At 39.1% G+C, this 22,682-nt stretch overlaps 1 protein-coding gene across 1 annotated transcript in view; it reads left to right on the top strand.

The window, feature by feature from the left end:
• The window catches only part of LOC128243068 (spore coat protein SP65-like), a 29,386-nt gene extending 10,857 nt beyond the window's left edge, over positions 1-18,529 (top strand). The window contains exons 4-7 of the mRNA XM_052960569.1: positions 4,125-4,277; positions 5,551-5,751; positions 17,459-17,614; positions 18,452-18,529. Coding sequence (XP_052816529.1) covers positions 4,125-4,277; positions 5,551-5,751; positions 17,459-17,613 — 509 coding nt within the window. The 3' untranslated portion in view covers position 17,614; positions 18,452-18,529. The remainder of the gene's footprint in view (positions 1-4,124; positions 4,278-5,550; positions 5,752-17,458; positions 17,615-18,451) is intronic.
• Positions 18,530-22,682: the final 4,153 nt, after the last annotated feature.

Below are 22,682 nucleotides of genomic sequence, written 5' to 3'. Positions count from 1 at the left end.
CTTATATTTTGAAAGTGGCCCCATTTATAATTAATTACTGTATCTGTGCGTAAGTATTCGTATGTTTGATTTAATGAATGTTTGACCTAAGTTGTTTTTTTTTGTGAAACGTTTTGTTTTTATGAACAGCATTTTATTTTATTAAGAACCTTTTTATGCAATATTTTACAAAGCTTATATGTTAGCTCATAAGTAGTCCATTATTTTAAGAAAACTAATACATAAGTGATTCAATTAATTTATTAAATAACTCACACCCTAATGTGACTTCACAGGAGTCCAACAATTTTGTTGAAATTCAATATCTTGAACGTATCATCTCCAATCACTTTTAAGAAACCTGGTCTTTCTTGACCACTATCTTTGTTTATCTTTGTACAACTTTGTACATCTTCACAGTTATAAGAAAGCTAAACTCTAGCTTAACATGTTACCATCATGCTTATCATCGGATAACTTACAACTTTATAATTGATTCATTAGTTTTACCAAACTAATCTGTGAGTTACTTAAATAATTTAATTAGATTACTTACTACCTAACAAACAATTTTATTAGTGATTTCGAAATTGAAAATTACTTGCCGTATTCAGGCGATACACTTATATAATGACATCTAAGAAATTACTTTTCGTTTTGCACGCTTTCTCTCTCAGACCTTACTATGATCCAAACAATGATTTATTTATATGATTTTTACAACTTTAAAACCATCACCAATTTACTCAAAATTATATAAAATGTTATATTGACAAAATACTACAATTATTTACAAGACTATAAACTTACTTAATTTTAATGATTTCATATCCTTAATGTCAAGTTAATTACAGGTAACATTGCATTCATTTACCTATCTGATGTGTTTGACAATTATTTACAGTTACATGACAACTGAAGTAATGAAACCTGCCATTTGTCTCCTTCTTCGACATAAAAAATATCTCATTTTGTATTATCTTCAGTGTTTGCACTAAACCCTGAGTATAAGTCATTATTTTTTTTGTATTTATGCAACTTTCATTAATGTTAGACCTGCTAAATAAGTTTACTCAAATTCTTTTAATTACATTTCTTTCCATGTTAATTATTCAATTAATGTCCTTAAATGACTTAGTTTTCTTTTTCATCTAGTTATTCAATAATGTACTTAAATGATTCTTCGTTTGCATTTAACAACGTTTTTTTCACACCTGTTTTACTTTTTTTATCGAATTTCTCAATATGTTTATCTTTGTTACCTTAAATACTCATTCTTTAGTTTATTCTTATTTAAATCAAATGGTTTTATTGTACTAAATAATGTGGAACGTTGTTAAGTCAGAAATTAGATTACTTAGGGGTTCTTTCAAAAAAACAGCTTTGCTCTGATTGCATTTATTATCCAAAACTTTAAAATTTTGCCCTGTTAAATATCCCAAAATTATAGCAACACATGTCATATCTAGGCAAGAAATACAAAGTAATAAAACGTCACTAACTTTTGTCCCGTGGCCTGGTCGCGCTGCAATGTCCATAGTCACTCGAACCGCAGTTGTCATCATGTACCTTTTTCTTCTTCATTTGAAATGTGATCCAATAGTCGTAAGTACTCCCCCGTTGTGTTCCACGTCAACCCTGTTCTTGAATATATCCTGGTCACGGCACCAAACTTTTACGTGTCGCGTAACGCCAACGCTCACTTAACTTTCGTGATAGTTCGTTCAGTAACCAACCAACAACTGTTCAAGTGTTCTAAGTCTTTATTAAAGTTCCACGTTCTTTCTAAGTATAATAATCAGTATATAATACAGCATGACATTTAAGGTAATCTCACATCCTAACTGCCGTCCATTAAGGACCCAAGGCCGCGTTGCTTGCCTTGTCTAAGCCAACTCTAACTTTTTTACATCCAAAATCATTTCTCTTATACTAATTTGTGGTCTGAATATGACAGCTTTACAACCCAAGGAATACACGTTTTTGTAATTAACATGACCATTTTGTACATTTGTACCAGGTCGGCTGTCAACCATTTTCATATTCAAATGTCAATCAAATATGCCCTACATTACTAAACATACAGTATGAAGACACATATCCATTTAATTAAATCTTAATTATATCTTAAATATAACGTATTACGTCACATTCTTTTCTGTTACGTGACAACATTTTCTTTTTTACTTGATACACGCTTGAAGGGTGTTATAGAATTTCTACTCTCTTCAAGTCATTACTCCAGAACACGTATGGCTGTTGCAAAATAGTGTACCTCAAAACAATATCAAACAGAGGTGTTCATAAACTTTAATTTATGCAAATGGTTACAGGGACTTATCCAGGATTAAACGTTAGAGGGGAGGGGTACTTAGAGGCGTAACTGTTTAACTTCCACCCCGCCCTCATAACCTTTCTTTTGTTAAAAGAGTTGGCAAGGGGGCTAGGCGTACTCCTCCAGGAAGATTTTCACAATATCTAGTTCGAAATGGTACATTTATGGCGTATTTCATTAATTCATTTCTCCTTTATTGAAAAAAAAGTAAATAAAAAGTAAATCTGCCCGCTCATTGGGGAGCGGGGGGGGGGGGCGCCGGGTGTGTCCGCTAGTGTGTTATGCATATTTATAAAAAAAAAACAGGGAGTGGCATTTTAAGGGGTTGAAACAGAAATATGATTGAAAGCGAAATGTTAACTTCATAAAAATATAAATAACGATAACTAACTTAAGAAAACCATTATGTTGGTAAAAGAACACCCCACAAATATCGAACAAATAGGAGTATGGTATACAATACACGTATCAACCACTCATTTTAATTTATGGAAACACACTTTTAGACGCATCGGGTATTTTCTTGAACAACAAAAACAACTTCTAAACTGCAGGAGATTTCTTAGTCTACAAATCGTATAGAGACATATTTTTGCAGTGCATATACAAATAGTACTAAGGCCCATTTCAGAATCGCAATTGTAACTGCAATATCTTTAAAAAAAAATCCTCAAATTTGATTCCATTGGACACATTGGCTAAAGCTCATTTCATACAAATATGTAGCAAAATTACAAAATTATGACTCAATGATTATTTAAATGATTGTCTTAGATCTACTAAGACCTTTATAGATACGGGACCCTCGCCCAAATATTACAAAAATACGAAAACTCAAATCTGAATCCAAATACTAAATAACATGAAAAGTTATTCAATAATCTAGTTTGTCCTAAGCATTTTTTCTCACGGAATATGTTGATGATACTATAAGGCAATATTTTATAAAAAACTAATACAAAAAATGAACTTCAGTACCAGCTAGAAACAATCAGTGGTATACTGTTACCTCTGTTGCTGTACAATATTCTTTCATCGGAATGTTGACAGAAGTTTTAAATTTTGTCATTTTAATGGATGTGAACAAGGACATTACTTCCGTGAATTCGAGCTACATAAATGTTGTAAAATTCATCAGAAAAGAGGGATTTTATGTGGAATCAGTGACTGTGACAGTGTGTGAACTTGAGCATTGCTGGGGAACAGCCTAGAATTAGCATTTTGTAAGGAAGTAGACAGTAGACAGTGTTTTTTTCACTGGAGTGCAGGATGATGGACATTTCCTTGTGTTACTTTGGATTTATGTGGCTATAGTTGTTTATAGATGCAATGCTCTTGTGTACCGATGGTTGCATAATCTGGTTCGCAAAAACATTGTTGTCATTCAATTTCTGGACGAGGTATTTTCGAGCACTGTGATCAGGGAGGTGTTTGTTTGGATTAAGCCCAGCCTTCTTCACCATTCGTTTCATCGTGGAGCTGAGTTTGTTGACACCGACATGATTTCTTTTGAAAGATCGTTTCTAATGTTTGTTAACATTTTTAAACAGCGCGTATGAATAAATTTTTACCATTTTACCTTATTTGCATAGTTATTACACTAGTGATATATGAACATTATTGCATGGGGGTACATCACTCCAGCGCGGTATGTTATGTTATAAATGTATAAACATGTATAGTTTTTTCACCATGCTAGCTGTGAGTCATCACTATGCAAGCGCTACTCCGTAAGCGTATGAATGTTATTTACCATATTTTCAAATTCTTGAACAATTTAATCCAATACTTTATCAAAACTTTATTGCAGACACCGACTGCCGAGACTATGAAAGTGAAGTGTTTTCGTGTGCGGATATTCAATGCGACGACCAGAGTTCTGTTGGACACGCCATAGCTCATGAAAAGTGTCCCAAATACTGCGGATTCTGCCGGGCGACAACTGATGTCAATATGATAACAGGTTTGACAATAAAGTGTATTATTGTAATGCACCAGTCAATTGTAACCACGCCCCCCGCGCAGGTCCGGGGGTATACCCGGGATAGCCGGGGAAATGGGCCGTGTTTTTACCCTTCAGTGGCCCCACAAAGCTGGGTGAATGCGGTGGTTTTATCTTCGCTTTAAATATAGCGGGCAATGGGTCTTACCTAGGGTCCCTGGGGTGCGGGGGCTTTTGGCGGGGATTTTACCATCTGTTCGTCCCCGCAGAGCGGGGATTTAAGCCGGGGTTGGCTGGACCGAAAGTCAAAGTCCCCGCTATTCCCCGGACCTGGTGGGGGCCGTGGTTACAATTGACTGGTGCATAATATCTACCCTCATGCATACGAAACGTTCCACGAATGTAGATGCAAAGTTGGGTTTATGAAATGAAACGAAATTCTTTGTAAGGATGTCGAAAACAATTTATACTGTGCCTTTTCTACACATTATGGGATCGAATGATGGCTCATATACTTTAGTAAAACACTTGTATTTTCTTTTAAAATCGGATAATAGCGTCATGCTGAGTCCATTTTCTTGCGCGATTCCATTCATTTTGGACTGTGATTAAGTACCTTATCAAGATGATATTTCACTGCTGATACAAAAATTAAACCAAACTAACTTACAAAAGACTGCTGACAAAAAATCTCGCAAATTTTCATATTTCCATGTTTTATGGCTTAAACCGTTATTAATGCACCAGTCAATTGTAACCAAGGCCCCCAGAATCCGGGGGTAAACCGGGGATAGCCGGGGAAATGGGCCGTGTTTTTACTTTTCAGGTGGCCCCGCAGTGCCGGGCGAATGCGGTGGTTTTGTCTTCGCGCAAAATATAACGGGGAATGGGCCTTACCAAGGGTCCCTTGGGTGCGGGGGCATTTGGCGGGGATTTTACCATCATTTCGTTCCCGCAGGGCGGGGATTTTAGCCGAGGTTGGTTGGACCGAAATTCAAAGTCCCCGTCATTCCCCGGACCTGGGGGAGGGGGGGGGGCGTGGTTACAATTGACTGGTGCATAACGGTTTGCAAAAATGCATAAAATATCAATTTTGGAACGAAAATATGAAAATCTGCTTTCAGATCTTTTGTCAGCAGTCTATTATCACTGGTTTGCAGATATTGACGCAAAACAATGATCGTTCCATGTCAAAAAAAAAATGAAAAAGTTGTCAAAACGTTCAATCTGTAAGAGTGCAGCTTTAAACCCAAAGAATATTTGCTCTATAATATAATCGAACACTTTATTGTAGAAAACAAATGTCGTGACTACGAAAGTGACGTGTTTTCGTGTGCGGATATTTACTGCCACGACCAGAGCTCTGTGGGACACGCTATTGCCCATGAAAAGTGCGCCAAGCACTGTGGATTCTGTGGTTCTAAAACCGATGCCCCTGTAATTAACACATCTACAGCACCCGACACTACAAGACCCAGCCTTCCCACAACCGAAGGTATGATTCTCGGTCCGGGCTATATAGCAACGCAAGCACACAAAATGTTTCACGAATGTATTAACTGACATTAGGGATCGGTGTAAACGCGGTATTCTATGTAGGTCTCGCATGTTTGTATCAACTGACATTAGGGATCGATGTAAACGCGGTATCCTATGTAGGTCTCGCCTGTTTGTATCAACTGACATTAGGGATCGGTGTAAACGCGGTATTCTATGTATGTCTCGCCTGTTTGTATCAACTGACATTAGGGATCGGTGTAAACGCGGTATTCTATGTAGGTATCGCCTGTTTGTATTACTGAAATTAGGGATCGGTGTTAATGCAGTATTCTATGTAGGTCTCGCCTGTTTGTATTAACTGACATTAGGGATCGATGTAAATGCGGGATCTTATGTAGATCTCGCCTGTTTGTATCAACTGACTTTAGGGATCGGTGTAAATGCGGTATCCTATGTAGATCTCGCATGTTTGTAATCACTTTTATTTTGGATCGGTGTAAATGCGGTATTCTATGTAGGTCTCGCCTGTTTGTATTAACTGACATTAGAGATCGGTGTAAATGCGGTGACCTATGTAAGTCTCGTCTGTTGGTATTTACTTTCATTAGGGATCGGTGTAAATGCGGTATCCTATGTAGGCCTCGCCTGTTTGTATTCGCTTTTATTTTGGATCGGAGTAAATGCGGAAACCTATGTAGGTCTCGCCTGTTTGTATTACTGACATTAGGGATCGGTGTAAATGCGGTATCCTATGTAGGTCTCGCCTGTTTGTATTCACATTTATTTTGAATCGGCGTAAATGCGGTAACCTATGTAGGTCTCGCCTGTTTGTATTAACTGACATTAGGGATCGGTGTAATTGCGGAAACCTATGTATATATTTCGCCTGTTTGTATTAACTGACATTTGGGATCGTTGTAAATGCAGAAACTTATGAAGGTCTTGCCTGTTTGTATTAACTGACATTAGGGATCGGTGTAAATACGGAAACCTATGTACGTCTTGCCTGTTTGTATCAACTGACATTAGGGATCGGTGTAAATGCGGTATCCTATGTAGGTTTCGCCTGTTTGTATCAACTGACATTAGGGATCGGTGTAAAAGCGGTATTGTATTCACTTTTATTTTGGATCGGTGTAAATGCGGTATCCTATGTAGGCCTCGCCTGTTTGTATTCGCTTTTATTTTGGATCGGTGTAAATGCGGAAACCTATGTAGGTCTCGCCTGTTTGTATTACTGACATTAGGGATCGGTGTAAATGCGGTATCCTATGTAGGTCTCGCCTGTTTGTATTCACATTTATTTTGAATCGGCGTAAATGCGGTAACCTATGTAGGTCTCGCCTGTTTGTATTAACTGACATTAGGGATCGGTGTAAATGCGGAAACCTATGTATATATTTCGCCTGTTTGTATTAACTGACATTTGGGATCGTTGTAAATGCAGAAACTTATGAAGGTCTTGCCTGTTTGTATTAACTGACATTAGGGATCGGTGTAAATGTGGAAACCTATGTAGGTCTCGCCTGTTTGTAATAACTGACATTAGGGATCGGTGTAAATGCGGAAACCTATGTACGTCTTGCCTGTTTGTATCAACTGACATTAGGGATCGGTGTAAATGCGGTATCCTATGTAGGTTTCGCCTGTTTGTATCAACTGACATTAGGGATCGGTGTAAAAGCGGTATTGTATTCACTTTTATTTTGGATCGGTGTAAATGCGGTATTCTATGTAGGTCTCGCCTGTTTGTATTAAATGACATTAGGGATCGGTGTAAATGCGGTAACCTATGGAGGCCTCGCCTGTTTGTATTCATTTTAAATTTTGGTTCGGTGTAAATGCGGTAACCTATGTAGGTCTAGCCTGTTTGTATTACTGACATTAGGGATCGATGCAAATGCGGGATCTTATGTAGGTCTCGCCTGTTTGTATCAACTGACATTAGGGATCGGTGTAAATGCGGTATCCTATGCAGATCTCGCGTGTTTGTATTCACTTTTATTTTGGATCGGTTTAAATGCGGTATTCTATGTAGGTCTCGCCTGTTTGTATTAACTGACATTAGGGATCGGTGTAAATGCGGTAACCTATGTAAGTCTCGTCTGTTGGTATTTACTTTCATTAGGGATCGGTGTAAATGTGGTATCCTATGTAGGCCTCGCCTGTTTGTATTCACTTTTATTTTGGATCGGTGTCAATGCGAAAACCTATGTAGGTCTCGCCTGTTTGTATTACTGACATTAGGGATCGGTGTAAATGCGGTATCCTATGTAGATCTCGCCTGTTTGTATTCACATTTATTTTGAATCGGCGTAAATGCGGTAACCTATGTAGGTCTCGCCTGTTTGTATTAACTGACATTAGGGATCGGTGTAAATGCGGACACCTATGTATATATTTCGCCTGTTTGTTTTAACTGACATTTGGGATCGTTGTAAATGCGGAAACCTATGTAGGTCTTGCCTGTTTGTATAAACTGACATTAGGGATCGGTGTAAATGCGGAAACCTATGTAGGTCTCGCATGTTTGTATTAACTGACATTAGGGATCGGTGTAAATGCGGAAACCTATGTACGTCTTGCCTGTTTGTATCAACTGACATTAGGGATCGGTTTAAATGCGGTATCCTATGTAGGTCTCGCCTGTTTGTATCAACTGACATTAGGGATCGGTGTAAATGCGGTATTTTATGTAGGTCCCGCCTGTTTGTATCAACTGACATTAGGGATCGGTGTAAACGCGGTATTCTATGTATGTCTCGCCTGTTTGTATCAACTGACATTAGGGATCGGTGTAAACGCGGTATTCTATGTAGGTCTCGCCTGTTTGTATTACTGAAATTAGGGATCGGTGTTAATGCGGTATTCTATGTAGGTCTCGCCTGTTTGTATAAACTGACATTAGGGATCGTTGTAAATGCGGGATCTTGTGTAGGACTCGCCTGTTTGTATCAACTGACTTTAGGGATCGTCGTAAATGCGGTATCCTATGTAGGCCTCGCCTGTTTTTATTCAATTTTATTTTGGATCGGTGTAAATGCGGTAACCTATGTACGTCTCGCCTGTTTGTATTAACTGACATTAGGGATCGGTGTAAAGGCGGTAACCTATGTAAGTCTCGTCTGTTGGTATTTACATTCATTAGGGATCGGTGTAAATGCGGTATCCTATGTAGGCCTCGCCTGTTTTTATTCAATTTTATTTTGGATCGGTGTAAATGCGGTAACCTATGTACGTCTCGCCTGTTTGTATTACTGACATTAGGGATCGGTGTAAATGCGGTATAATATGTAGGTCTCGCCTGTTTGTATTAACTGACATTAGGGATCGGTGTAAATGCGGTATCCTATGTAGGTCTCGCCTGTTTATATTCAATTTTATTTTGAATCGGTGTAAATGCGGTAACCTATGTAGGTCTCGCCTGTTTGTATTACTGACATTAGGGATCGGTTTAAATGCGGTATAATATGTAGGTCTCGCCAGTTTGTATTAACTGACATTAGGGATCGGTGTGAATGCGGAAACCTATGTATGTCTCGCCTGTTTGTATTAACTGACATTAGTGATAGATTTAAATGCGGTATCCTATGTAGGTCTCGCCTGTTTGTATTAATTGACATTAGTGATAGATTTAAATGCGGTATCCTATGTAGGTCTCGCCTGTTTGTATTAACTGACATGAGGGTTCGGTGTAAATGCGGAAACCTATATAGGTCTCGCCAGTTTGTATTAACTGACATTAGGGATCGGTATGAAAGCAGAAACCTATGTATGTCTCGCCTGTTTGTATTAACTGACATTAGTGATAGATTTAAATGCGGTATTCTATGTATGTCTCGCCTGTTTGTATTGAATGACATTAGTGATAGATTTAAATGCGGTTTCCTATGTAGGTCTCGCCTGTTTGTATTAACTGACATTAGGGATCGGTGTAAATGCGGAATCCTATGTTGGTCTCGCCTGTTTGTATTAACTGACATTAGGGATCGGTGTAAATGCGGAAACATATGTAAGTATCGCCTGTTTGTATTAACTTACATTAGGGATCGGTGTAAATGCGGAAACCTATATAGGTCTCGCCTGTTTGTTTTAACTGACATTAGGGATCGGTGTAAATGCGGAAACCTATATAGGTCTCGCCTGTTTGTTTTAACTGACATTAGGGATCGTTGTAAAAGCGGAAACCTATGTATGTCTCGCCTGTTTGTATTAACTGACCTTAGGGATCGGTGTAAATGCGGAAACCTATGTAGGTCTCGCCAGTTTGTATTAACTGACATTAGGGATCGGTGTAAATGCGGAAACATATGTATGTCTCGCCTGTTTGTATTAACTGACATTAGAGATCGGTGTAAATGCGGAAACCTATGTAGGTCTCGCCTGTTTGTATTTACTGACATTAGGGATCGGTGTGAATGCGGAAACCTATGTATGTCTCGTCTGTTTGTATTAACTGACATTAGGGATCGGTGTAAATGCGGTCTCCAATGTATGTCTCGCCTGTTTGTATTAACTGACATTAGGGGTCGGTGTAAATGCGGTATCCTATGTAGGTCTCGCCTGTTTGTATTAACTGACATTAGTGATAGATTTAAATGCGGTTTCCTATGTAGGTCTCGCCTGTTTGTATTAACTGACATAAGTGATAGATTTAAATGCGGTATCCTATGTAGGTCTCGCCTGTTTGAATTAACTGACATTAGGGATCGGTGTGAATGCGGAAACCTATGCATGTCTTGCCTGTTTGTATTTACTGACATTAGTGATAGATTTAAATGCGGTATCCTATGTAGGTCTCGCCTGTTTGTATTAACTGACATTAGGGATCGGTGTAAATGCGGTATCCTATGTAGGTCTCGCCTGTTTATATTCAATTTTATTTTGAATCGGTGTAAATGCGGTAACCTATGTAGGTCTCGCCTGTTTGTATTACTGACATTAGGGATCGGTTTAAATGCGGTATAATATGTAGGTCTCGCCTGTTTGTATTAACTGACATTAGGGATCGGTGTAAATGCGGTATCCTATGTAGGCCTCGCCTGTTTTTATTCAATTTTATTTTGTATCGGTGTAAATGCGGAAACCTATATAGATCTCGCCTGTTTGTTTTAACTGACATCAGGGATCGTTGTAAATGCGGAAACCTATGTAAGCATCTCCTGTTTGTATAATCTGACATTAGGGATCGGTGTAAATGCGGAATCCTATGTATGTCTCGCCTGTTTGTATTAACTGACTTTAGGGATCGGTGTAAATGCAGTATCCTATGTAGGTCTCGCCTGTTTGTATTAACTGACATTATTGATAGATTTAAATGCGGTATCCTATGTAGGTCTCGCCTGTTTGAATTAACTGACATTAGGGATCGGTGTGAGAGCGGAAACCTATGTATGTCTGGCCTGTTTTTATTAACTGACATTAGTTATAGATTTAAATGCGGTATCCTATGTAGGTCTCGCCTGTTTGTATTAACTGACATTAGTGATAGATTTAAATGCGGTATCCTATGTAGGTCTCGCCTGTTTGTATTAACTGACATTAGTGATAGATTTAAATGCGGTATCCTATGTAGGTCTCGCCTGTTTGTATTAACTGACATTAGAGATAGGTGTAAATGCGGAAACCTATATACGTCTCGCCAGTTTGTATTAACTGACATTAGGGATCGGTGTGAATGCGGAAACCTATGTATGTCTCGCCTGTTTGTATTAACTGACATTAGTGATAGATTTAAATGCGGTATCCTATGTAGGTCTCGCCTGTTTGTATTAATTGACATTAGTGATAGATTTAAATGCGGTATTCTATGTAGGTCTCGCCTGTTTGTATTAACTGACATGAGGGTTCGGTGTAAATGCGGAAACCTATATAGGTCTCGCCAGTTTGTATTAACTGACATTAGGGATCGGTGTGAAAGCAGAAACCTATGTATGTCTCGCCTGTTTGTATTAACTGACATTAGTGATAGATTTAAATGCGGTATTCTATGTATGTCTCGCCTGTTTGTATTGAATGATATTAGTGATAGATTTAAATGCGGTTTCCTATGTAGGTCTCGCCTGTTTGTATTAACTGGCATTAGGGATCGGTGTAAATGCGGAATCCTATGTTGGTCTCGCCTGTTTGTATTAACTGACATTAGGGATCGGTGTAAATGCGGAAACATATGTAAGTATCGCCTGTTTGTATTAACTTACATTAGGGATCGGTGTAAATGCGGAAACCTATATAGGTCTCGCCTGTTTATATTAACTGACATTAGGGATCGGTGTAAATGCGGAAACCTATATAGGTCTCGCCTGTTTGTTTTAACTGACATTAGGGATCGTTGTAAAAGCGGAAACCTATGTATGTCTCGCCTGTTTGTATTAACTGACCTTAGGGATCGGTGTAAATGCGGAAACCTATGTAGGTCTCGCCAGTTTGTATTAACTGACATTAGGGATAGGTGTAAATGCGGAAACATATGTATGTCTCGCCTGTTTGTATTAACTGACATTTGGGATCGGTGTAAATGCGGAAACCTATGTAGGTGTCGCCTGTTTGTATTAACTGACATTAGGGATCGGTGTGAATGCGGAAACCTATGTATGTCTCGTCTGTTTGTATTAACTGACATTAGGGATCGGTGTAAATGCGGTCTCCTATGTATGTCTCGCCTGTTTGTATCAACTGACATTAGGGATCGGTGTAAATGCGGTATCCTATGTAGGTTTCGCCTGTTTGTATCAACTGACATTAGGGATCGGTGTAAAAGCGGTATTGTATTCACTTTTATTTTGGATCGGTGTAAATGCGGTATTCTATGTAGGTCTCGCCTGTTTGTATTAAATGACATTAGGGATCGGTGTAAATGCGGTAACCTATGGAGGCGTCGCCTGTTTGTATTCATTTTAAATTTTGGTTCGGTGTAAATGCGGTAACCTATGTAGGTCTAGCCTGTTTGTATTACTGACATTAGGGATCGATGTAAATGCGGGATCTTATGTAGGTCTCGCCTGTTTGTATCAACTGACTTTAGGGATCGGTGTAAATGCGGTATCCTATGCAGATCTCGCGTGTTTGTATTCACTTTTATTTTGGATCGGTGTAAATGCGGTATTCTATGTAGGTCTCGCCTGTTTGTATTTACTGACATTAGGGATCGGTGTAAATGCGGTAACCTATGTAAGTCTCGTCTGTTGGTATTTACTTTCATTAGGGATCGGTGTAAATGTGGTATCCTATGTAGGCCTCGCCTGTTTGTATTCACTTTTATTTTGGATCGGTGTTAATGCGAAAACCTATGTAGGTCTCGCCTGTTTGTATTACTGACATTAGGGATCGGTGTAAAATGCGGTATCCTATGTAGATCTCGCCTGTTTGTATTCACATTTATTTTGAATCGGGGTAAATGCGGTAACCTATGTAGGTCTCGCCTGTTTGTATTAACTGACATTAGGGATCGGTGTAAATGCGGACACCTATGTATATATTTCGCCTGTTTGTTTTAACTGACATTTGGGATCGTTGTAAATGCGGAAACCTATGTAGGTCTTGCCTGTTTGTATAAACTGACATTAGGGATCGGTGTAAATGCGGAAACCTATGTAGGTCTCGCATGTTTGTATTAACTGACATTAGGGATCGGTGTAAATGGAAACCTATGTACGTCTTGCCTGTTTGTATCAACTGACATTAGGGATCGGTGTAAATGCGGTATCCTATGTAGGTCTCGCCTGTTTGTATCAACTGACATTAGGGATCGGTGTAAATGCGGAAACCTATGTAGGTCTCGCCTGTTTGTATTAACTGACATTAGGGATCGGTGTAAACGCGGTATTCTATGTATGTCTCGCCTGTTTGTATCAACTGACATTAGGGATCGGTGTAAACGCGGTATTCTATGTAGGTCTCGCCTGTTTGTATTACTGAAATTAGGGATCGGTGTTAATGCGGTATTCTATGTAGGTCTCGCCTGTTTGTATAAACTGACATTAGGGATCGTTGTAAATGCGGGATCTTGTGTAGGACTCGCCTGTTTGTATCATCTGACATTAGGGATCGTCGTAAATGCGGTATCCTATGTAGATCTCGCCTGTTTGTATTCACTTTTATTTTGGATCGGTGTATATGCGGTATTCTATGTAGGTCTCGCCTGTTTGTATTAACTGACATTAGGGATCGGTGTAAAGGCGGTAACCTATGTAAGTCTCGTCTGTTGGTATTTACATTCATTAGGGATCGGTGTAAATGCGGTATCCTATGTAGGCCTCGCCTGTTTTTATTCAATTTTATTTTGGATCGGTGTAAATGCGGTAACCTATGTACGTCTCGCCTGTTTGTATTACTGACATTAGGGATCGGTGTAAATGCGGTATAATATGTAGGTCTCGCCTGTTTGTATTAACTGACATTAGGGATCGGTGTAAATGCGGTATCCTATGTAGGTCTCGCCTGTTTATATTCAATTTTATTTTGAATCGGTGTAAATGCGGTAACCTATGTAGGTCTCGCCTGTTTGTATTACTGACATTAGGGATCGGTTTAAATGCGGTATAATATGTAGGTCTCGCCTGTTTGTATTAACTGACATTAGGGATCGGTGTAAATGCGGTATCCTATGTAGGCCTCGCCTGTTTTTATTCAATTTTATTTTGTATCGGTGTAAATGCGGAAACCTATATAGATCTCGCCTGTTTGTTTTAACTGACATTAGGGATCGTTGTAAATGCGGAAACCTATGTAAGCATCGCCTGTTTGTATAAACTGACATTAGGGATCGGTGTAAATGCGGAATCCTATGTATGTCTCGCCTGTTTGTATTAACTGACTTTAGAGATCGGTGTAAATGCAGTATCCTATGTAGGTCTCGCCTGTTTGTATTAACTGACATTATTGATAGATTTAAATGCGGTATCCTATGTAGGTCTCGCCTGTTTGAATTAACTGACATTAGGGATCGGTGTGAGTGCGGAAACCTATGTATGTCTGGCCTGTTTTTATTAACTGACATTAGTGATAGATTTAAATGCGGTATCCTATGTAGGTCTCGCCTGTTTGTATTAACTGACATTAGTGATAGATTGAAATGCGGTTTCCTATGTAGGTCTCGCCTGTTTGTATTAACTGACATTAGTGATAGATTTAAATGCGGTATCCTATGTAGGTCTCGCCAGTTTGTATTAACTGACATTAGTGATAGATTTAAATGCGGTATCCTATGTAGGTCTCGCCTGTTTGTATTAACTGACATTAGAGATAGGTGTAAATGCGGAAACCTATATACGTCTCGCCAGTTTGTATTAACTGACATTAGGGATCGGTGTGAATGCGGAAACCTATGTATGTCTCGCCTGTTTGTATTAACTGACATAAGTGATAGATTTAAATGTGGTATCCTATGTAGGTCTCGCCTGTTTGTATTAATTGACATTAGTGATAGATTTAAATGCGGTATCCTATGTAGGTCTCGCCTGTTTGTATTAACTGACATGAGGGTTCAGTGTAAATGCGGAAACCTATATAGGTCTCGCCAGTTTGTATTAACTGACATTAGGGATCGGTGTGAAAGCAGAAACCTATGTATGTCTCGCCTGTTTGTATTAACTGACATTAGTGATAGATTTAAATGCGGTATTCTATGTATGTCTCGCCTGTTTGTATTGAATGACATTAGTGATAGATTTAAATGCTGTTTCCTATGTAGGTCTCGCCTGTTTGTATTAACTGACATTAGGGATCGGTGTAAATGCGGAATCCTATGTTGGTCTCGCCTGTTTGTATTAACTGACATTAGGGATCGGTGTAAATGCGGAAACATATGTAAGTATCGCCTGTTTGTATTAACTTACATTAGGGATCGGTGTAAATGCAGAAACCTATGTATGTCTCGCCTGTTTGTATTAACTGACATTAGGGATCGGTGTAAATGCGGAAACCTATATAGGTCTCGCCTGTTTGTTTTAACTGACATTAGGGATCGTTGTAAAAGCGGAAACCTATGTATGTCTCGCCTGTTTGTATTAACTGACCTTAGGGATCGGTGTAAATGCGGAAACCTATGTAGGTCTCGCCAGTTTGTATTAACTGACATTAGGGATCGGTGTAAATGCGGAAACATATGTATGTCTCGCCTGTTTAGGTGTGAATGCGGAAACCTATGTATGTCTCGCCTGTTTGTATTAACTGACATTAGGGATCGGTGTAAATGCGGTATCCTATGTATGTCTCGCCTGTTTGTATTAACTGACATTAGGGATCGGTGTAAATGCGGTATCCTATGTAGGTCTCGCCTGTTTGTATTAACTGACATTAGTGATAGATTTAAATGCGGTATCCTATGTAGGTCTCGCCTGTTTGTATTAACTGACATAAGTGATAGATTTAAATGCGGTATCCTATGTAGGTCTCGCCTGTTTGTATTAACTGACATTAGGGATCGGTGTGAATGCGGAAACCTATGTATGTCTTGCCTGTTTGTATTTACTGACATTAGTGATAGATTTAAATGCGGTATCCTATGTAGGTCTCGCCTGTTTGTATTAACTGACATTAGTGATAGATTTAAATGCGGTATCCTATGTAGGTCTCGCCTGTTTGTATTAACTGACATTAGGGATCGGTGTAGATGCGGAAACCTATATAGGTCTCGCCTGTTTGTATTAACTGACATTAGGGATCGGTGTAGATGCGGAAACCTATGTATGTCTCGTCTGTTTGTATTAACTGACATTAGGGATCGGTGTGAATGCGGTATCCTATGTAGGTCTCGCCTGTTTGTATTTACTTTCATTAGGGAGCGGTGTAAATGCGGTGGTGTGATGTTACCTGTTGTATTTGCTAATCTTTCTATTATATTCTCTACGGATATGGTTCATTGCAATGGTCGTTTGGTCATATATGTATGATATGAGGAAACTGAACATGCTTGAAACTAAGGCTTTAGTCCAGTCATATCGTGACAAAATTTCACCAAATTGTGCACTTTAGGTTAACATTATGAAATTTTGCCAAATGATACAAATATATGTTCAGTTTAAAAAAAGCCCAGGATCCATCTCAATTTCGTCCAATATGGCTGCCAAAGTCCAAGATTGCCGCCATAATCTTTAATATTGTAATGAGGAATGGTATTAGTAAATAAATTGTGACATTACCTCAGTAAATACATTATTTACGTAGTATTTACTTTTTCTTTAAATCTTACAATGAAATTCGTTTGGTTGCTAACTGCCATGTGTCGGCGTAAATGCTGTATCCTATGTATGTCTGGCTTGTTCGTGCTAGTGTCACTATATACCAGCTCATATGTGGTTTCGTATGTAGTTATCGCTTCTTTGTATCAACTGCTTTAATATGGCTTATATGTATGCCGTCCTTGTCTTTCCCCATTTAGATTTGTAAAACAATCCCAGCGTTTTTGTACTGCTATTCTGCTGCACGTATTGTGTTTGTGGTGAATGCAAGTTTTGCGCATCCGGCCGGCCTTCGGAGTCCTTTTGGGGCCTAGCCTTGTGCCGAAACAAGGATTAAAAGCTACGTTTTTGAGAACTGAAATCGCCCCTGAAGTTGTTCTTGTGTATAAGTGTCTCCAGAAATTCCGATTTAAAACAAATACACATTCACACGCAAGTGCATATTTTAAACCGTCGGGAGAAATGCGTTACAATCAAATAATAAGAAAATGTAATTATATCTAACATGCATTCTAAATTCAGGAACAACGACTGCAAGACCATGTGTAGACGTGGAGGAAGACAGCTTCAAATGTGCTGACTGGAAAAGCTTCGGCTTCTGTGACCCCGCTGTCGACGCAGGCTACCAGGTATCCCTAGTCAAGTGCAGGAAGACTTGCGCGATTTGCTCTGGATAAGGTGAGATATGGGTTGGTATTCAATATTCATACATCATTGACTTCATTTACTCCATTGGTCAGTTATTAATAACAAGTAATCCGATTAGCTACATCGTTCTTACATCCCATTAAGACCAATATTGAATACCAGCCATGGGGCATGCTATCGTTGAATGGCTTTATTCAAAATTGAAACGTTAATCATAAATTAGGTGGATCGAGTAAAGCAAGATTAAAACATTTTGTGTTCTTAGTGTTTACAGCGTGATTATTGCAGACTCGGGGCCATTATTTGACGTCATGTCTGTTAAGTTGTCTGTAAAAACTGTCACATTACACATTAAAAAATGTCACATGACTTAACAGACAATGTCACATGACACGTCTAGAAAATAGCCTATGACAAATCCAAAAATGTCAAATGACATATCCAAAAATGAAAATTGCTCTCGTTTTAATTTTCTGAAAAAAAAACACACACTTAATTTGTTGAGCGATTTGACGTTATTGTCAAATTGTATTTCACTAGGTTAATTAAAAAAAGTAATGCTTTACGTATAATTTTCAAAACAGTCGACATTGTGGGCTTTTAACCTACATATGAAATCGTGACTGAAGGAGAGTAAAGCTTCTTTCGGATTTTATGAAATTAGCAAAATAAGCATTTCGAACATTTTCGTACTGTTTGACTTCTCAATCGAGACCATTGTGTATACCTGATGACATTCATAAGATAAGGATTACTCACATTTAAAGTCTGGTGTATAGTAATCAATTGCATTTTTTCTCAATGAAAGGGTTTATGTTTCTTTTGTTGAATTAATATTTTGTGCAGAATCATTATGTGTACTTTCAGATATGCAGCTAAGCATTGTTTGCTGACATGCCGTCTACTCTTGTAAATTTATGGAGTAAAACTGCATGAACTCATTGACTTGTTGTAGAGTTCGTCCTTGTCCTTAATCGTATGACCGCTTATAAACATGTCCCTTTTATAGAGCAGAGAGTTTAGATAATGCTTAATCAAAAAAAGGTACAGATGAACTGTTTTAAATGCACTAAAGGACATTTGAGTTTAGCTTACCAGAATTATGCTCCTTTGTTATACTTATGACCGAGTCGAAGAAAATCATTTTAGTTTTGATGATCAACTGGACTTGATATTTCGTTAAAATCACGTCATTAGCTCGTACTGTACGTGTGAAATGCCCAGGAGTTTTCATTCTTTTAAATGTTCGTCGCCCAGAGCTTCCTCTGACTGTTGACTGTCTAAGACTCTTCATCTGACATGCTTGATTCTGTCCATATTTGAAATGTCATTTTACACCACGCTTCTACATATTAAATATTAAAACTGGAGAGAGGGGAAGAAAGAGAAGGGAGAAAGTCGAGAGGGGAGAAGAGCTGAGAGGCGAGAAAGGTAGGGGGATAAAGAGGTTAAAGACTGGATAGAGAGGGGAAGAAAGAGAGGGGTGAAAGAGGAGGGGAGAAAGAGGTGGGAGAAAGGGGAGTCGGGAAAAGAGTTAAAGAGGGGAAGAAAGAGAGGAGAGAAAGGAAAGGAAAAAAGAGGGAAAGAATGATGAGGGGGAGATAGATAGGGGAGGGAGATTTGAGATAGGAGGTAATTGAGAGTAGAAAGGGAACAGGGAGAGAATGTGGTTAAGAAGTAGTTAGAGGTATGGAAGAGATACAAGCGAAAGTGTGAAGTGACAGGGAAAGAAGAGCGAAGAAGGAGTTAAAATGCAGAAGTTGAAAGGTTGAAAGCACATAAGAAGATTTTTGAGATTTAAGAGGAAAGGAGTGGCAAGGGAATAGAAAGTGTGGGGAATGGAGGCAAAGATAAGAAAGTTATAGAGATTTGATAGATGTCGAAACATGTGCGACCACATACACATGTTCGATGGTGGCTCAAAGAACCAGAAGGAAAGACAGAAGAGAGGAGACAGATCTCGTACCATGCACGACCACACGTACGAGCGGTGGCTCTGAGAGCCAGGCTCGAGAACCAGCACCGCTAGTTCCCGTACAAATTCATCCAAGATATAAAACCCTGGGATTTTGTCATAAAACAAAACTTGAAGGTTTAAATGGCAGATTTATATTACATTTCCGTGGAAATGTTATTTGTTTAAATTCAAGCAGTGGTACGAAAGAAAACTACATGTTATAATATCATATTTTACGAGCTTTATTCTGGAATGACAATTCTTCAAATATGAGTTAATTGCCTTATTTTAGCGATTAAGTATAATTTCTTTGCCTTCCGTTTACTGCTTATTCAGTCTATTTATATTATTATTAAATATTCTATAAATACATGTAAGCGCATCATTATAATAACAATGATATACAGTAACGCCTTTGGTCATCACAATGAAAGGTGCGAAAATATGGCCATGAATGAAAATATGACTGTAAGTTGTATACCGGCAGAAAATGATAGATTTACTCTTGATATATGAATGAGTTCTGAAACAGTGCCGTATTAAGTGCGACATGGAGGTATACTATGGGGCAGATATATTAGTGCATTTAGGTCGCGTAACGGTGCCCCCGCATAAAGCATCATTTGAAATACTTAAACACCTTATGAAGATGTTCGTTTATTTATTATTTACTGTTTTGCACAAAGAACTGATGCAAACTTGAAGGAAATAAAATAAAATATAGTGACTGGAAAAGTAGACAATAAATTTGCTTAACCTAATGCAGAAGATCACCATAAAAGGAAATGATATTGGTAATGAAATGTCTATTATGATTCGAAATTGGAAGCCAAAATTGTTAATTTTATTTATACTCTTCATATCTAGCAGGGGTAATAATATAAACTAGTTGTGTAAAACTCCGGCCATTCCTGCATACAATCCTACCGTGCAAAAGGTTACCAGGCTAGCTGAGGCCGAATCTGAAGCTTTTCTTGATGATCTAGCCGTGCAAGTCTTAAGTGGCAACCCTGGAGAAGCACGGCTTCCTCGTTAGCGCAGGTGAGTCATGGCTTCCTCGTTATCAGAGGTGAGTCGTGGCTTCCTCGTTATCAGAGTTGAGTCATGGCTTCCTTGTTATCAGAGGGGTATCATGGCTCCCTCGTTAACGCAGGTGAGTGATGGCTTCCTCGTTAACGCAGGTGAGTCATGGCTTCCTCGTTAACGCAGGTGAATCATGGCTTCCTCGTTAACGCAGGTGAGTCATGGCTTCCTCGTTAACGCAGGTGAATCATCGCTTCCTCGTTATCAGAGGTGAGTCATGGATTCCTTGTTATCAGAGGGAAATCATGGCTTCCTCGTTAACGCAGGTGAGTCATGGCTTCCTCGTTAACGCAGGTGAGTCATGGCTTCCTCGTTAACGCAGGTGGGTAATAGCTTCCTTGTCAATGCAGGTGAGTCATGGCTTTCTCGTTATCAGAGGTGAATCATGGCTACCTCGTTATCAAAGGTGAATCATGGCTTCCTCGGTAACGCAGGTGAATCATGACTTCCTTGTTAACGCAGGTGAGTCTTGGTTTCCTCGTTAACGCAGGTGAGTAATTGCTTCCTCGTCAATGCAGGTGAGTCATGGCTTTCTCGTTATCAGAGGTGAATCATGGCTACCTCGTTATCAGAGGTGAATCATGGCTTCCTCGGTAACGCAGGTGAATCATGGCTTCCTCGTTAACGCAGGTGAGTCATGGCTTCCTCGTTAACGCAGGTGAGTAATTGCTTCCTCGTCAATGCAGGTGAGTCATGGCTTCCTCGTTAACGCAGGTGAATCATGGCTTCCTCGTTAACGCAGGTGAGTCATGGCTTCCTCGTTAACGCAGGTGAGTCATGGCTTCCTCGTTAACGCAGGTGAGTCATGGCTTCCTCGTTATCAATGGTGAATCACGCTTTCTGCGTTATCTTTGGTGAATCACGACTACCTCGTTATATCGAGTGAATTACGGCTACCTCTTCATAGTAGGTAAATCATGGCTTCCATGCTATCGTAGGTGAATCACGGATTCCTCGTTTTGTAAGATGAATCAGGGTTTCTAGCTTCATTATTGAAGTTGAATCACGGCTTCCGCGATATCTTAGGTGAAGCACGTTTACTGCGTTATCGCAGGTGAATCACGGCTTTCGCGTTTTAATTTTTGAATCACGTCTTCCGAGTAATCATAGGTAAATCGCGGCTTCCTCATTATCGTAGGTGAAGCACGGCTGTGAGTCATCGTTTCTTCAGTATCGTTGTTGAATCACATCTTCCGAGTAATCATAGGTAAATCGCGGCTTCCTCATTATCGTAGGTGAAGCACGGCTGTGAGTCATCGTTTCTTCAGTATCGTTGTTGAATCACGTCTTCCGCGTTACGCTTACGCGTTATAATAGGTTAATTGCGGATGCCTTGCTAACGTAGGACCCTTATTCCACGTGTTATAGTACTCATACATGGATAAGGAAAAATAATCGACGCCTTTTCATTGTTATTAAAGTGTGCCATACATTTACCAAATTAGGGATGAACCTACGTTCTTAAAATACCAGAATGAACCAGTAAGCATTTTCTTAAATGTGCTGATCTATCTCCAAAACTGGCAATCTGCATTCGGAAACAATAACAATACATTTGATTGACCAAATCATGGTATCGGATGAGAATTACACGAAAGAGAACGGTATAAAATTGTTGTTTTGAAGAAAAAACTGTATTGAGTGAGTCGGGAAGCCTAGTAAGAACGTGCATTGTTTTGACGAGATATTTTAATACGAACATGTTTTTCATTAAAAACAAGTGTCAACGTAAATAAGCAATTGGTCTTCATTCGGTGCACAGGGTCGGTTCTAAAAAATATCGTTTTAACTTAAAGAAAACAATGATTATACTCAAAGAATCGAGGACGTATTTCCCCTCAAACAAAACAATAGGAAACCTGGACGCACCTGACATTACTGCCCTTGGTATACATACGACGCGATGTTGTTACCATAATTTGCCACCATAAACTTGATGGGTATTCCAATATTTGTTTTTGGGTCAGACAAGAGTTTGTTCCATAACAATACACAAACAAGTCGTCGATAACCGCATGCGTGTGCGAAAGACATATACAGAAGAGAAAAAAAACGAGC

The sequence above is a fragment of the Mya arenaria genome, chromosome 8 (genome assembly GCF_026914265.1).
Source record: "Mya arenaria isolate MELC-2E11 chromosome 8, ASM2691426v1".
Taxonomy (NCBI): Eukaryota; Metazoa; Mollusca; class Bivalvia; order Myida; family Myidae; genus Mya; species Mya arenaria.
The sequence above is the reverse complement of the archived record's forward strand: the minus strand, read 5'-3'. Positions and strand labels throughout refer to the sequence as shown.